The following is a 14,863-nucleotide window of genomic DNA, read 5'->3' on the forward strand; positions in this document are numbered from 1 at the left end:
CATGGCAGCATGAGGCACGGTACCCTGACTCCCACGTGCATGGTTATACATTACTTTTTAAACATTATTCGGCACTACAGCTGTCCATTTTCATTTAGCCAAGGGAAGTACAAAAAAATATCTTTTAATTTCTACAAAAAAATTAATGATACAATAATGTTAAATGCCGATTAATGTTTGATATTTGTAGATGTATTTAGAGTGTAGAATTTCATGTTATTTATTTTATTTCAATAAAGTCAATATTATATTATATTTGTTTTTTATATTTATTATCCCCAAATTAACTTTTCAATTGTAAGGTTCGAAAGAGTTATACATTGCATAGTAAAACTGTACGTTACTTTACTTTTAAACTATAGACCATAGGTGAATAAAGCATAGCATTCCATTCCCAATGTATTTTGACCAAATGTCCGATTCGTTCATCGCAAATTGTAAGAATGTTGCTTATCATATATGTAACTATACTAAAAAAATCCAATTTTAACATATTTTTTAATGCAATGACGCTAGATTCATTAGCATATAGCTTCATATTTAATTAAATACAACTGTTGTAAATGTTTGTTACACTCCTTTAAAATCCAAGCTTGGTTTTGCTAAAATAGATCAGCACCGCTTATGTATATAAACATATTATTATACTATTATAATAGATGTAATTTATAGCTAGAATTGTTAATTAAATAATTCATTACATTATATTAAATATCGTATTTGTATGCATATTGCGAATATTAGTGTATTATTTAAATTCTTAATCTAATAAATTTCCTGTACTATGTGTACCTATTAAAGGTAAGAGAATAGCCACATCTAGACGAAAAAATGTTTATATCATTGTCAAAAAATTTGAATATTATTTCATTTTATTTAAACATTTTCCAGAATGACATGTTAAGGCGATTGGATTCTTGGAATGGAAAAAAGTGCGATCCAAGGAGAAATAGTTACTCTGCTGAAACTTCTGTGTAACTGTCATAAAACGTAGGTTTACATTGCTTGTACACTGGTATACTGTTCTCCCTTTCAAAATCTCTTTGAAAAAAGAGACAACAATAGAATCTGTGCACTTTTATCGGCAATAGAATTAAACGATTACATTTCATAAGGCGTCTATTTTTAAAGATAATTTTGAAGGTTATAACAGGATTAATTCTTTATACGTAGTTTTAGCGAGCATTTCGTTATTCGGATGATAATCTTAAATGAAATTTAGAGCCCACGGCGACTATAGACTTTATCGGCCGATAATTTGATCTGGTCGAGGTATTAAACCAAAATGAATTAAATATTGAATCGAATCAGTGTAATCTACGCACTTTATCGTCCACCAAAACCAAACTATCGTCTGAAAAGAAGTCTATAGTCTACGTTGGCTCTTAGATGATTAGCACAAAGTTATTGAATGTGGGACTGAAATGAACAAGTGTTTAGAAGTTTTTGATGTACTTGATGATGCTTTATAGTGTACTTTGATTGTTGATTAGTATTTATTTTTTAAATCTTTTTGATGTGCGTAATTTTAAATGTAGTATTTAAAATGTTTTGTAGTCGTATTAAAATAGTATTATTGTATTATTAAGAACACTAGATTCAATTATAGACAATTGTTAAACAAGTGCCAATAGAATAAACACCAATCGCTTAGATGCATTGTTAAATTTAGGGTCGGTTTCCACTGTAGAAAGATGGATACAAAAATTTCTCATTTCCAATCTGTTTAGAAAAACGCATAACATAAAGTGTACCATGTGATTTGTTAGTGCAAATATAGTTTAGCTGAATCATTAGAATGTTATCAAACATATTATAAAGTAACTAAATTATGCCCGCTCCACACATCCAGTGTCAACGAAACTATCTGAAAAAGTTTAGTTTGACAATTACATTAGTTCAGTTAAAAATAAAGGCGTAGTGGAATTATAATCGGCTACATTCAGTGCGCTAAATCTGTCATCTAATCCCTCGCACCCAGAAGAACGCCGATAGGCTCAAAAACTGTCAGAACTGACACAGGATTGGCACGTAAGTGTACCCTCTTCCTTTACTTATAAGTCTAACCAAAGTTGAAATAGCTTAATTAAATAGTGAAGTAATTTAAAAGAAACATGAAATTCGCATCTGTTAACTGACAGTTGAATACTGAAACGAATTTAAAAGAGTTACTAAGCGCTGCTTACAATCTGATAGATGTCAAAAGTTTAATCGTAGTGTTAACATTTGCTGTTACGTATTTAAAATTCGTTCCAATATTCGGCCGTGAGATTTTTGATGTGGAAATCCATTTCTGTCAATTTTATTAGATCTGTAATTCCGTGATACATGTTACCAATTCTATAAATAAGTACAAGATAGATAAGTTTGTAAGTTACCATTTTTAGTTGATTGATATACGTAATAGATAAAATAGTTTTAATTTAACAACCTTAGATGTATAAACTAAAATATTTAACAAGTAAATGTTATTTATTTCCTTAAATAAATGTGTCTTTAATTTGCGATCTTCGATATTCAATGTTCATTTGTAAAGTTCATAGTTGTTTAAACTATGGTCACATTAATGCCTAAATTAGTGAATTTGTATGTAGGTTTTCTTACACGTATTTTTAAGTAGTTTTATGTATAATTAGTATAATAATATAAGTACGTAATGGGATATGTTTGTTATAAATTTGCATCATTTTTGAGACATTTGTGGTTATGAATAAATGATTTTTTATGTGCATACGAGTTTTAATTATAATAATTACAGCAAACCTTAAGAAGAAAAAGTGATTTTCGAACCTATTATTTTACAAACTATAGCAATAACTAAATGAAAACTAAAAATTAATAAACAAACATCCAATGATAAACATGACAGTCATAACTCTATTTCAATAGCTCGCACACTTTTTGACCAACTTCCCAAAAGAAGGAGGTACTCAATTCGTCTGTATGTTTTTTTTTTGTTTTTTGTGTGTTACGGCATAACTCCGCCGCTAGTGGACCGATTTTGATAATTCTTTTTTTATCCGAAAGGTAATGCTTGCAGGTGGGTCCCATTTATTTGTTTGATTTTTGGAGTCAAAGACTACGACGTAGTTAAATAGTTTAGCTCAAAATCGCGCGACGACATTTAGGGTCATTTTGACTAAACTATCGCACAACAGTTGTGCGATTGTCGATTGTTTCTTAACCCATTCAACTGTTTAGTTGCACAACTAAAAAAGGAGCAGTGTGCGTAATTTTTTAAGCTCTTAGGAATCAAAGCGAGACAAAACAGTTGTGCGACAGTTTAATCAAAGGTGTGCGCCCGCTCTTAATGTTTTTCACTTGTTTCTAGATAGGTAAACTTCGATAAAATGCTGAATAAATGTAAAAATCTTAATCCCAGACGTAAAGAGAATAGGGTAATTTAAATACGGTGATCCTGCTTTTTATGGCGCCGTTCGAAGTAAATTACTCGGTTTTATGTTTATTACTCCCTAGAGTTAGCTTTTTTGTTAATTATTGTCTCAACTTAGTTTCATCTTGCTAATTTAATTTCTTTGTAAAATAGTTTTGTAAAACATTTAGATATGTACAGTCAGCTGCAACAATATGTATACATTAACAAAGCTTTCAGAAACTTGTAAACACTTCGATTTCAAATACATGTACGAATATGAATGTATGCCTCTTAACACGCGAAAAAGATTGTTTTTTATAAGATAAGGGCTTAAACGAGCGGCTTGAACACATACATAGGTGGTCAACGACGCCCCATAGACATCCGCAATACCAGAGCAACTACAGATGCGTTGCCGGCCTTTGAGGAAATGGTAGACTCGCCTCTTGAATTACCCTAAGTCGTATTGGATCTATATTGATGAATGCGTGCATAAGTATTTTGAAATATCAAAGGTCAATTTTCTAAAGTTTTGTTTAGATCGTTGAAAATTGTGTTCATATTTATCTAGCCGTCCTTACGTAAATAGTATTTCGCCGATTCATTGCTTTAGATATTTGCTCACAGTAATGTTCATATCAGGTAATCTCTACAAAATCCATTGAACTGTAAAACTCACACAGTTGAGTGACATTTAAATTTGACAATTTAAAAAGCCCGATAGCATAATTGCTTAAGATACAGACACTAAAAATAATACTGTTAGTTCGAGCCCCCTATTTGTTTATTTGTGAATTAATGCGTAATACAAAAGTAGGGTAATCACATTGTAAAAGATTAAATGAATTAGCTAATATTAAATTCTATATAAAAACACATCAATAAAAATCCAAGCTTAGCTAAAACCAGCTGTTCCCGTGCGGCTTCATCCGCATGAAATTATGAAAATTTTATTTTATTGTTTACATTTGTCAAATTATCAATAGCAAATATCAAAATGACATGATATGACAAACTTTGGCAATCTTGCTTCCTTGATGTTGGCAGCAACTTGTGGTCGCTTTCCCACATTAGGATTTTTATCTAAAATATTTACCCCCTAAGTTTAATGGGGTGAAAATATATAGCCTAAAGCGTGACGTAAGGGCAGGGCTTTTTATTATAGAAATAATTATTCAAAAATATGCTGTAATTGGTGACATCTTAGGTAACAAAGAAGTGTGTGTTTACGCTTTATTAGAATAGTATAGATAGATTAGTCATGACCTAAAAATGTCTGTTTCTATGAAAGATAATTCAAAAATAAAGTAACAAATATATTTGTTAGAATAAGAAACCGCTTTCAAATAATATACGACCTTGAAAATGATATTCTAAATTATTTTTATTCGGGACTCAAAGCTCTAAAGTAATCGGATTGTGTTCATTCAGTGAATAAGTAATTTAACTTACAGTCTTTCAAACTTTGCATACCTCAATGATATTACAATCATCGGACTGGACATATAAAATACTAGCTGTAGCTCGCGACTTTGTCTCCGTGAAATAAAAAAAAAATAGCTTCTGATATTCAGTAATAACAGCCTTTTAATGATGCAATAATTTTAGAAATCGGCCCAGTAGTTATTGAGTTATTTCAATACATACAAAAATACAAATCAGTTCTTTTTATAGTACTAGTGCTATTTCATTTCTATTTTTAGACAAAACTTTCATATAAGAGTGTTACATATTTATTCGTAGGATTTACTTGACAATAGTTCACTTTTCCAACAAAAAAATATAGCCGATGACGTAACAGAACAAAAGCGTCCAGTGAAAGAGTGATATAAATATTTATAATACTGGAACTCAATAAAGTAAATATGAGGGAAAGAATTTTTAATATCGTCCTAAAGATCTTTAGGTAAGACATTTTAGCGAAAGAAAGCATTAGAGACGTTATATTGTAACATTATTTATTACTGAAAGTGTATTTATTGCTTCAGAAGTGCAGTAAAAGATCTGCAGTGTAATAAATAAGACACATAGTAACAGAACATAACCTTAGCCAGGTCAATAATAAACATACCCAAATTGAGGTCAACTTACAAATTAGGGACTCGCACATCTGTAACTAAACTATCGCACAACTGTTTAGTCGCGATTTAATTCCTTTGAGCTTACTGGCTTTCCCCCGCGACTCTGTCCGCGCGAAATTAAAAAAAAAAACAAATGTAATCAGTCAATGTATTCTTCCAGACTATCCTCTACATCTATACCAAATTTCATCGGAATCCGTTCAGTCATTTAGGTTACAAACTTTAACAAACATCCATCCAATTCAAACTTTCGCGTTTATAATAATACTGGCTTTCGCCGGCGACTCCTTCCGTGTGGAACTAAAAAAAAACAAAAGTGAACAGCCTATGTGTTCTTCCAGACTATCATCTACATCTATACCAAATTTCATCGAAATCCGTTCAGCCGTTTAGGCTACAAACTCTAACAAACATCCATCCATCCAAACTTTCGCGTTTATGATAATAATAGTTATAAGATAGTAAGAAGTATGAAGTGAATATGTCGATTTTTAATTGTGCAACTAAACAGTTGAATGGGCTGCGAAACAATCGACAATCGTAAAACAGTTTTCTGATAATTTAGACAAAAGTGCGCCCGGTCTTAAAGTAACTTACTCTACATAAAATATTCCAATATTTAAGTTCTTTAATAAGAAAAGACTTTATTAAATTTTCTGAGAATAAACAAAGTCATGATTAAAGCTCACGCCGGCCGTGTTCATTATTAAATGTAAACAATATGCGAAAAACTCTAAGTCTTTGAGGATTTGTTACGTTTTTTTTTTTATGTGAAATCATTTTAGTTCCTTTATTCTATGATCTAGTAACAGAGAAGTATTATTTAAGGGTTTTTTTAAGATAAAAATACAAAAACAATAATAAGTAGAGTATTGTTATCGATATCCGTTTAGCTGTTTAGACTACAAACGCTAACAAAAATCTAAAATTTCCCTTTTATAATATTAGTAAGAAGTGAGATTTTTATCACATTATAATCTTTAGTAGTTAAGCCAAATTAATATATCTAATGCGACAAGATTTGGTACAATACATTAATTCAGGGATCGTGAATCAAATGTACACGAGTTCTTTAGCAGAAAAGGCTTTTGACGTTCTTTTGAAGAGGGTCCCGGTTGTAAATACTCGTATATGTGTTTTATTTGTAAAGGGTACACGGCTGTATGTTTGAGTGCCTTTGTCACAGTAATGTTCATATTCATAGATGATTTTAGGACAAATCAAATATATTTCAGTGGTAGAGCGTATTTAATAAAGTAGTAAAGAGCGTAGAGAGTATTAGAGGTGGCCCGCTTTAACATCTTCCCACGAATGGGTCGTCTCGCCCGGTGAACTACCACAGCCGCACAGAAGACACGCGTCAAGTGGCAGCAATTCCGAGTTTCGTCTGATGAGTGTAGTGGAGGCCCACCTTTAGTCCCTTTTCCTTCCCACCCTTTTCTTATATAAAAAGAATGGAAAGAGAACATAGATATTACGGTACAGGGACAGGAGGAAATATTCTCTTTATGTGAGTCTCCTACTCCGTCGATCAATTGTAGGTACCCGCTAGTGTGAATGTCTATGGGTAGCGGTCGCTTCGCCTTTTTGGCGGATTCAGGTGGCCGCTTGCTCGTTTGCCATCGTATGATAAAAATAGAGTAGAGAGTAGAAGTAGAGATAGAGAGTACAAATTCACGGTTACCATTTTGTTTAATCCTAACAAAATGGTAACCGTGAATTTGTACTCTCAAGAAACTTAAATACATTTATATCGTCTCTATTCTTTCAAGGTGAATAGGATGACAATGTTTTCACAAGTTCAAGAGATAATAAAACAAAAGCAATTTCTGTTAAATGAAATTACGGAAAGCAATTAAGGAGTTTTCGAACTTTGTATCTAATTAAATGTTAATGTTATTGCGTGCTTAAAATTGAACGGTTACAGAATTAAAAAGTTGTACACAGCAATTGGTGGTATTATTTTACCGATTTCCCAGATTCCCAAAATATAACCTTCTATATTTAAAACGTTTGGCAAATTAACTTAAATTGCTTTGATTTGTAGGTCCATTTAGTTTTTACATTAACATTTTTTTTTATAACATAAGGTGTCAATCGAGCAAGCGGCCAGTTGCACATGCGTTGCCTACCATTATACGACGGAGGAGGAGACGCACATAAAGAGGACATTTCCCCGTCCTATGCATCTCATCCACCGTAAAATCCACTTCCCCTTCCCAACCTCTCCTTATAAGAAAAGGGTGGTAAAGAGAAAGGGACTTAAATTAGGCCTCATAGTATATATTTACACTGACTCATTTTTTTTAAGTTTTTACTCTCTTTGTTTATTTACAAATAAAGTTGACAAATAAGCACTTCACTTCCATAAAAAAACACGTTTTTACTGCCTTATTTTACAAGATTACATTCAGAAACTTAATGAGCTCTTTCCAGCTTTTTATAAGACCGTAACAAGATGTTTGAATACAGTCTGACGACCTTAATTTTACATCACATGAGTGAATTACATTATTTTTATTAAAAGAACATGATCTCGTAGTCATTTTGTATTTAAGATAATACAAAATATATCTAGACTGAATATAATATAGCGTGAACACTACTTTGTGGCGTAAGATGTCAGCAATCACAGCATATTTTTGAATAATTCTCTCTTAAATAAAATGCCCTACACTTACGACAAGCTTTAGTCTATATATTTTCAAGCTATTAAACTTAAGAGTAAGTAAATTGGAAAAATAGCTATATGTGGGAAAGGGACTATAAACTACAAGCTGCCAATATTAAGGAAGCAAGGTTATTATGGTAATGGTAATTTTGACATTTGACAGATAAAATAAAGTTTCTATAATTACATGGGGAAGAAGCCGCACGGGAACAGCTAGTCACTGATAAAAGTATTCTTAACATGTCAGCAAAAATAAAAGCTTCGATATGTTTTGGGATAATTCTATTTGGATTGTGTTTTCGCAACCAATAACAACTTTGACTATAACTAATCGATTCACGTCTTTATAAGCTTTGAGAAGTTTTCCCTCTGAAATAATACGACCAAACTAATGCTTACGATATCACTAAAAAGTTTCTTTTTGTAACATAGATTTCTTACAATTTCCATGATAGTAAATAGTTATAATGTCTTCTAAAATAAATTTATTGTACACAGAAACACTCAAATTAGTAATACATTTAATAAAACTTAATATTAGAAACAAAATTTAACAAAACAATCTTTTAGAGATTGCAAATATTTGACTAAATTATTACATTACTGTTTAGTCTTGCTTTTTTAGAATAAAACCACAAACACTTGACACTGGCCCAATCTGCTATGGGAGAGCCAAAAACAAGAAATAGAATATAGTCTCGTTTTGATTCCTATAAGCTTATATGGAGTAGCGCACAATACTTGATTTTTAGTTGTGCAACTAAACAGTTGAATTGGTTGCGAAACAATCGACAATCGCATAACAGTTGAACGATAGTTTAGTCAAAAGTGTGCGCTCGTTCTTAGAATCCATATTAAATTATGAATTGATAAAGTACACGCTTGAACACAAAAAACTTGATTATAAGAAGAACTTTTCTTCCTTTCAGCACATTTCTGAAGTTGTTATATTGAAAAACTCGTGGAAAAAGTATTCAGTCGCCTAAATAAGTTCTTGTTTGCGGCAAGGAATTTATCATTCCCTCAAACTACGGTTGTGATTTATACCCGAATGCTGTTAAAGTGGGTCAAAGGTGGGAAAGACTGTCAATGTAAATGAGTTCGCATTTTTCTAGAAAGGAAAACACATTTGAAATCATATTGTATCATTTTTACATTTATACGCAAGTGAAATAAATCTACATTTACCGCCAACTTTCATACAACCATTTCGCATACTTTTACTTTTAGTCTCAAGGCCACAAGTTCACAGAAATTGTTCAAAGGGCTGCCTTCAAAAGGATCGTAACGAGATATTTGTGTTTCTTCCAATAGAAATAATTTCATTTACACGAGTATGCTTTCTAATTCATTTATTTGTAAGGCAAATAAAGATAATTTATATAAAGTTAGTTTGTTATAGGACTTCTTGTGTATTCCGTGGTTGTCAGAAAACAGAATAATGTGAATGAATTGGTCGATTATTGTACAGTACTGAAACGATTGAACTATAGAGTAGGAATCTTCCTCATGTTTAGTGCTTTAGATATAAAAAGACTAGCTTTCGTCCACAACTCTGTTCGCGTGGAATTAAAAAAAATAGTAAGTAGTCTATGTGTTTCTCCAGATTATCCTCTACATTTTTGCCAGATTTCATCGAGATCCGTTCAACAGTTTAGGCTACAAACTCTAATAAACAGCCATGTAAACTTTCGCATTTATAATATTAGTATGAAGTATGATGGTAGTTTGGTAAATTTATATTTACCGTAGATTTGGTATTGCTGTACTGTAATTTACTTTCACATACAATTGTTTATGAACTTTACATGTCGTCTTTGTACATTGTTTGGATTAAATTATTACAGTGACGGATCCTTTAGTTTAGTCTTTTGTACTCGGATCCTATACATTACTTAAGACACCCTTTATACTGTCACAAACATGTTAACTATACAGCTTAAAGTAGGATTACTTAGCTACTTAGCCCGCTTTTATTGGAATATAGTTAATAATCATACTTAATATTATAAAGCAAATGTTTAGATGATGGATGGATGTTTGTTAGTAGTGAACGGTTGAACGGATTTTGATGAAATTTGGTATAAACGTAGAGTATAGTATGGACGAACACGTAAGCTACTCACTTTTGATTTTTATAATTCAACGTGGACGGAATCGCGGGCGAAAGCTAGTACAGTAGAACCTAGTACCAGAACCAAGTAGAAGCTAGTACGATAACTCAAACCTCGGTAACATAAAAACCTCTATAACTTAAAAAAAAATATATGTTTCCTTCCCATCAGAGCTCAAAACCTCTACAACATAGACCCTTGATAACTCAAAACCTCTATAACTTAAAACATTTTGTGTTTCCTTTGGACTTTAACTTATCGAGGTTCTACTGTATAACATAGTTTTGTTAAATAATATTTTATGTAATGTGCAAAATTAACACGCTTGATTAGTTATCTATATTTACTCTATACTAATAGAATAAAGCTTTTCTTCTATTCTATTTCTTGTTTATGGCTCTCCCACAACGGATTGCGCCAGTGTCAAGTGTTTGTGGTTTTATTCTAATATGGGAGAAACTGGCAACAAAACTCTGCTTATGGAGACATTCGTGGGTGTACAAGCGGTAAGAATAAAGCGTAAACATACCCTACTTCGTGGCATAGGATGTCGGCAATTACAGCATGTTTTTGAATAATTCTTTCTTTAATAAAAAGCCCTACACTTACGACACGTTTTAGGATACATTTTCACGTTATTAAAGTTAGGGAGTAAATCAATTGGAAAAAAAACCTTTATGTGGGAAAGGGACCATAAACTACAAGCTGCTAACAGTAAGGAAGCAAGTTTATTATGGTAACAGTAATTTTGAAATTTGCAATTGAGAATTTGACATATGTAAACAATGAAATGCACGCAAGTGTACAGGTAGTGTGTTAATGATTAACAACTTATTAGACTTGTGAGCAAGCATTAAATAATAGGCTACAAGTGTAAAACATTTCTAACATCAAAAATGTACACCTTTGAATAGCAGATAAGGGATATTTGAATGTCGAATAATATGCAAAACAATAAAAGAGAACAAAGAACACTTTGTTATCTTCGTAATTTGGAACGGACAAACATCCGTAGGAGAGTAATCAGTTGTCTCTAATTAAGGGAAATTCGCTTTTCCTCACGACTGGTTCGCAAGTGGGTCATGGGGCGGCGACCGTTTATTGAACGTGTGCATTCGTGCTATGGGGCTGGGGTTTAGTAAGAAATTTGACGTTAAACCCTGTATGTAAATGTTAGAATACGCGAACAGAAAGATAAACTATCAGGTAATAAAAAGCTAACTACACTCTAACGAAGACAATTTTTATTAATATTCAAAGAACTCAATCAATGCTTGAATCGCAGTTTGTATCGCGGTAAAGTCCCATGCGAATTCACTTTAACTAAAATTGAATCTTGATGTAGCCTTAGTTTTATTTAAAAACTATTATTTGAAAATACCATATTTTAAGTTGAAGTAGGATGGGGCCACATTATTCGTGGACTAGTTGAATCAGCTGCTCCCCGTAGAGAATCTAAAAATGCAAATGGACAAAAAACTATTGAATAAGACAATTATATTAGCAACCCCAGACTTATCCTAGATTATAGACTGGCTTTACTCAAGTTATAAATAATTCTCAATTTTTAATTTAGTAAGTTTTATCTACTATCAGTTTAATAAGATGGAAATTAAAATTTCACTAACTTACAATAATGCTTTTAACAAAGGCAACTTTGTAAGGTTCTAAAACTACAAAATTGCATTTTACGACTTCGCTAAAGTTATCTTCGACTATACACTCTAATGAAGTTTTTAATAAAATGTAATGGGTAAAATACGTTTAATTAGTCCGTTCTCTGAAGAAAAACTGCAAATGAGATTCGTTAGATTATCAAAGCATTTTTTTATTACATTACTAGCTTTCACCCGCGACTTCGTCCGCGTGGAATTAAAAAAAAACAAAAATGTTTAGTCTACGTGTTCTTCCAGACTATCCTCTACATCTGTACCAAATTTCATCGAAATCTATTCAGCCGTTTAGGCTACAAACTCTAACAAATCCATCCATCCATCTAAACTTTCGCATTTATAATATTAGTAAGATGTGTATTTTACTAAAAGAGCCATTAAATGCAATTATATGCAACGACAGGGGTTTTCAACATTTTGCAGCCAAGAAATTGTCAAACTAATTTAACCAGTTTCCCAAGCATAATTTAATATCCATTACGTTCCGTACTAAGTGCTGTCAAAGGTAATTATATAACCTTTAAATGTCATCAATTACCACTAATAGTAGAGTCCTTAATCGACTGAACACTCTTACCGATTACAGATTATAGCAACAACTTTGAAGAGTTTTTTTTAATGCCTACTTGTATATTTTATTCGTGTTGTATGAAAGAGATATTGCTATTTAATTTTGAAAGTGTATGTTATTGGAAGTTATTTTAAAAGTTTATGTTAACATGAGAATATGACAATCGATCACATGTTCAATAAGCTTCAGTCTTTAATGATTGATTGACTAAAAATGTTTACTCAGACTGATCGAACATGAATTAACTAAAAACTTACATTTTATACTTATTTAACATACTTAAATTGCAATATTTAATGATGATGCAGTATTCTTATAGCGTCGGTTGTGCAGTAAGTTAAGGTCTACAGGTCCTGGATTTGATAGATTATGTACAAATTCAATTGTTTCTCGTTTTGCGAGTTTCATTTTATGACAAAGGAAAACATCGTGAGGAAACCTGAATTATCTAAGAAAAAATTCACAGTTAACCACGTTAATACTACAACCTTAGGCAACTATGGTAAACGGTAGCTGCCCATAATTTAATGTGAGCCTTTAGGCCTTTAGTGGAAAAGCTTATGTCTAGGAGTGGGCAGACCAAGCTTGATGATGAGTGTTTAGGTAGGGAGAAATAAACACTGACAATGTTCTAATCTCATTTATCCTAACAATGGTAATAAAATTTAATATCAACAACATATTTCATGTTGCTCGCAACTTCACCCGTGTGAAATTAAAAAAGAATAATAAAAAATATAGCCTATGTTACTTAGTTAAATTACCTTTCTACGGTAAAATAATGTTTAAAATCGGTCCAGTAGTTTTTGAGTTATTTAAATACATACAAATCTTTCCTCTTTATAATATTAGTATACCAAAGACGAATTTAAGCGATAATAAAACAACATTAAAATTATCAAAACATTTATTCACATTCGATCTATACACTTAGAATTATTAATAAATAAAATTATAAATAGGCGGATTTAATTCTTCTTCTTCTTCTGGTCGGGCAATATGCCCATCTCCACCTGGTATTTCCTGATGAGGTTCTCTTGCACGTCGGGCAAGCACGGCGAGTACCGACTGTACTCCATACTGAACTCGCCTTTGCCTTGCGTCATTGATCTTAACACATATAAAAAATTTCCTCTTTATAATATTAGTATAGTATAGCTGTAGTAGTACTCTGTCTGCGTGTAATTAAAAAAAAACAAGTGTGTCTGTGTGTTTTTGTTCTAGACTATCTTACTAATCTTACCAATAGATGTTTGTTAGAGTTTGTAGATTTTGATGAAACTTGGTACAGATGTAGATGATAGTCAGGAAAAACACATAGGCTACTCACTTTTGTTTTTTTAATTCTACGAGGACGGAGTCGCGGGCGAAAGCTAGTGATCTATATTTATGCCAAATTTCGTCAATATCCTTTGAGCCGTTTGGATGATATTTTCAAACAAACATCGATATATTCATCTAAACTTTACCATTTACAACACTAGCTTTCACCCGCGATTCCGTTTGTGTGGAACTAAAAAAACTTGGTATGTTGCCTATGTGTTCTAACAGACTATCCTCTACATCTTTGCGAAATGTCGTCGAGATCCGTTCAGCAGTTTAGGCTACAAACTCTAACTATTCATGCATCAAAACTTTCGCATTTGTAATATTAGTAAGATTATTATATTAAGTGATTTCAATCATTGGTTTCTTTAAGACGTGGATATTTTTTCGAACTTGACACTAATTAAACAGAAAATTAAAAATAATTACAAGATTTAGGGTCTGTTCCACCACTGGCTGATAGATGCTCAGATAGCTTAAAAATGACGTTACTGTCATAAGGTAAGAAAATCCGATTTTCCATACATATTTTACAGGTTAGATTATCAATTTACAATTCGAAGGGCAGGCCCTTAATTTGCAACCTAAACTATAATAAATTAGCCTCGTTTCTTACCTCAATTCTCCAGCATATCCGAACATATTGTTGAGTGGTACTTCAGCGTATATCGTGGTCCAGCCCTCCGAGCCCTCGGTGCCGGTGATGATGCCGCCGCGCTTGTTCAGCTGCCCGATCACCGTGCCGTGCGACTCCTCGGGCGTCGTCACCTCCACAAACATTATAGGTTCCAAGATCTGCCAGCTGCCGTTGTCGAATACTGCGAACATGCAGTTGCCACGTGGGACAGAAATTCCATTTTCGGCATTTGATTGAAGAAAGAACTTATTTAAGTTATTAAAAAAGAAAAAAAACATACATTTAAGGTTAAAGATGTAAGAAAGAACTTATTTAAGTTAATTTACCTTAAATTGAAACGAGTAGTAAATTGAATTGAAATTATTTTTTACAATATAAGATGGCAAACGAGCAAGCGGCCACCTGAATCCGCCA

General features: G+C 32.4%; 1 protein-coding gene across 1 annotated transcript in view; it reads right to left on the reverse strand.

Annotated features, from left to right (window-relative positions):
- Positions 1–13,396: 13,396 nt before the first annotated feature.
- LOC106099866 (elongation factor G, mitochondrial) overlaps positions 13,397–14,863 on the reverse strand; it is a 7,785-nt gene continuing 6,318 nt past the window's right edge. The window contains exons 10-11 of the mRNA XM_013278547.1: positions 14,429–14,630; positions 13,397–13,596 (exon numbers count right to left, since the gene is read on the reverse strand). Of these exons, the coding sequence (XP_013134001.1) occupies positions 13,455–13,596; positions 14,429–14,630 (344 nt within the window). The 3' untranslated portion in view covers positions 13,397–13,454. The remainder of the gene's footprint in view (positions 13,597–14,428; positions 14,631–14,863) is intronic.

Source organism: Papilio polytes, unplaced genomic scaffold (genome assembly GCF_000836215.1).
Source record: "Papilio polytes unplaced genomic scaffold, Ppol_1.0 DF824102.1, whole genome shotgun sequence".
Classification (NCBI taxonomy): Eukaryota; Metazoa; Arthropoda; class Insecta; order Lepidoptera; family Papilionidae; genus Papilio; species Papilio polytes.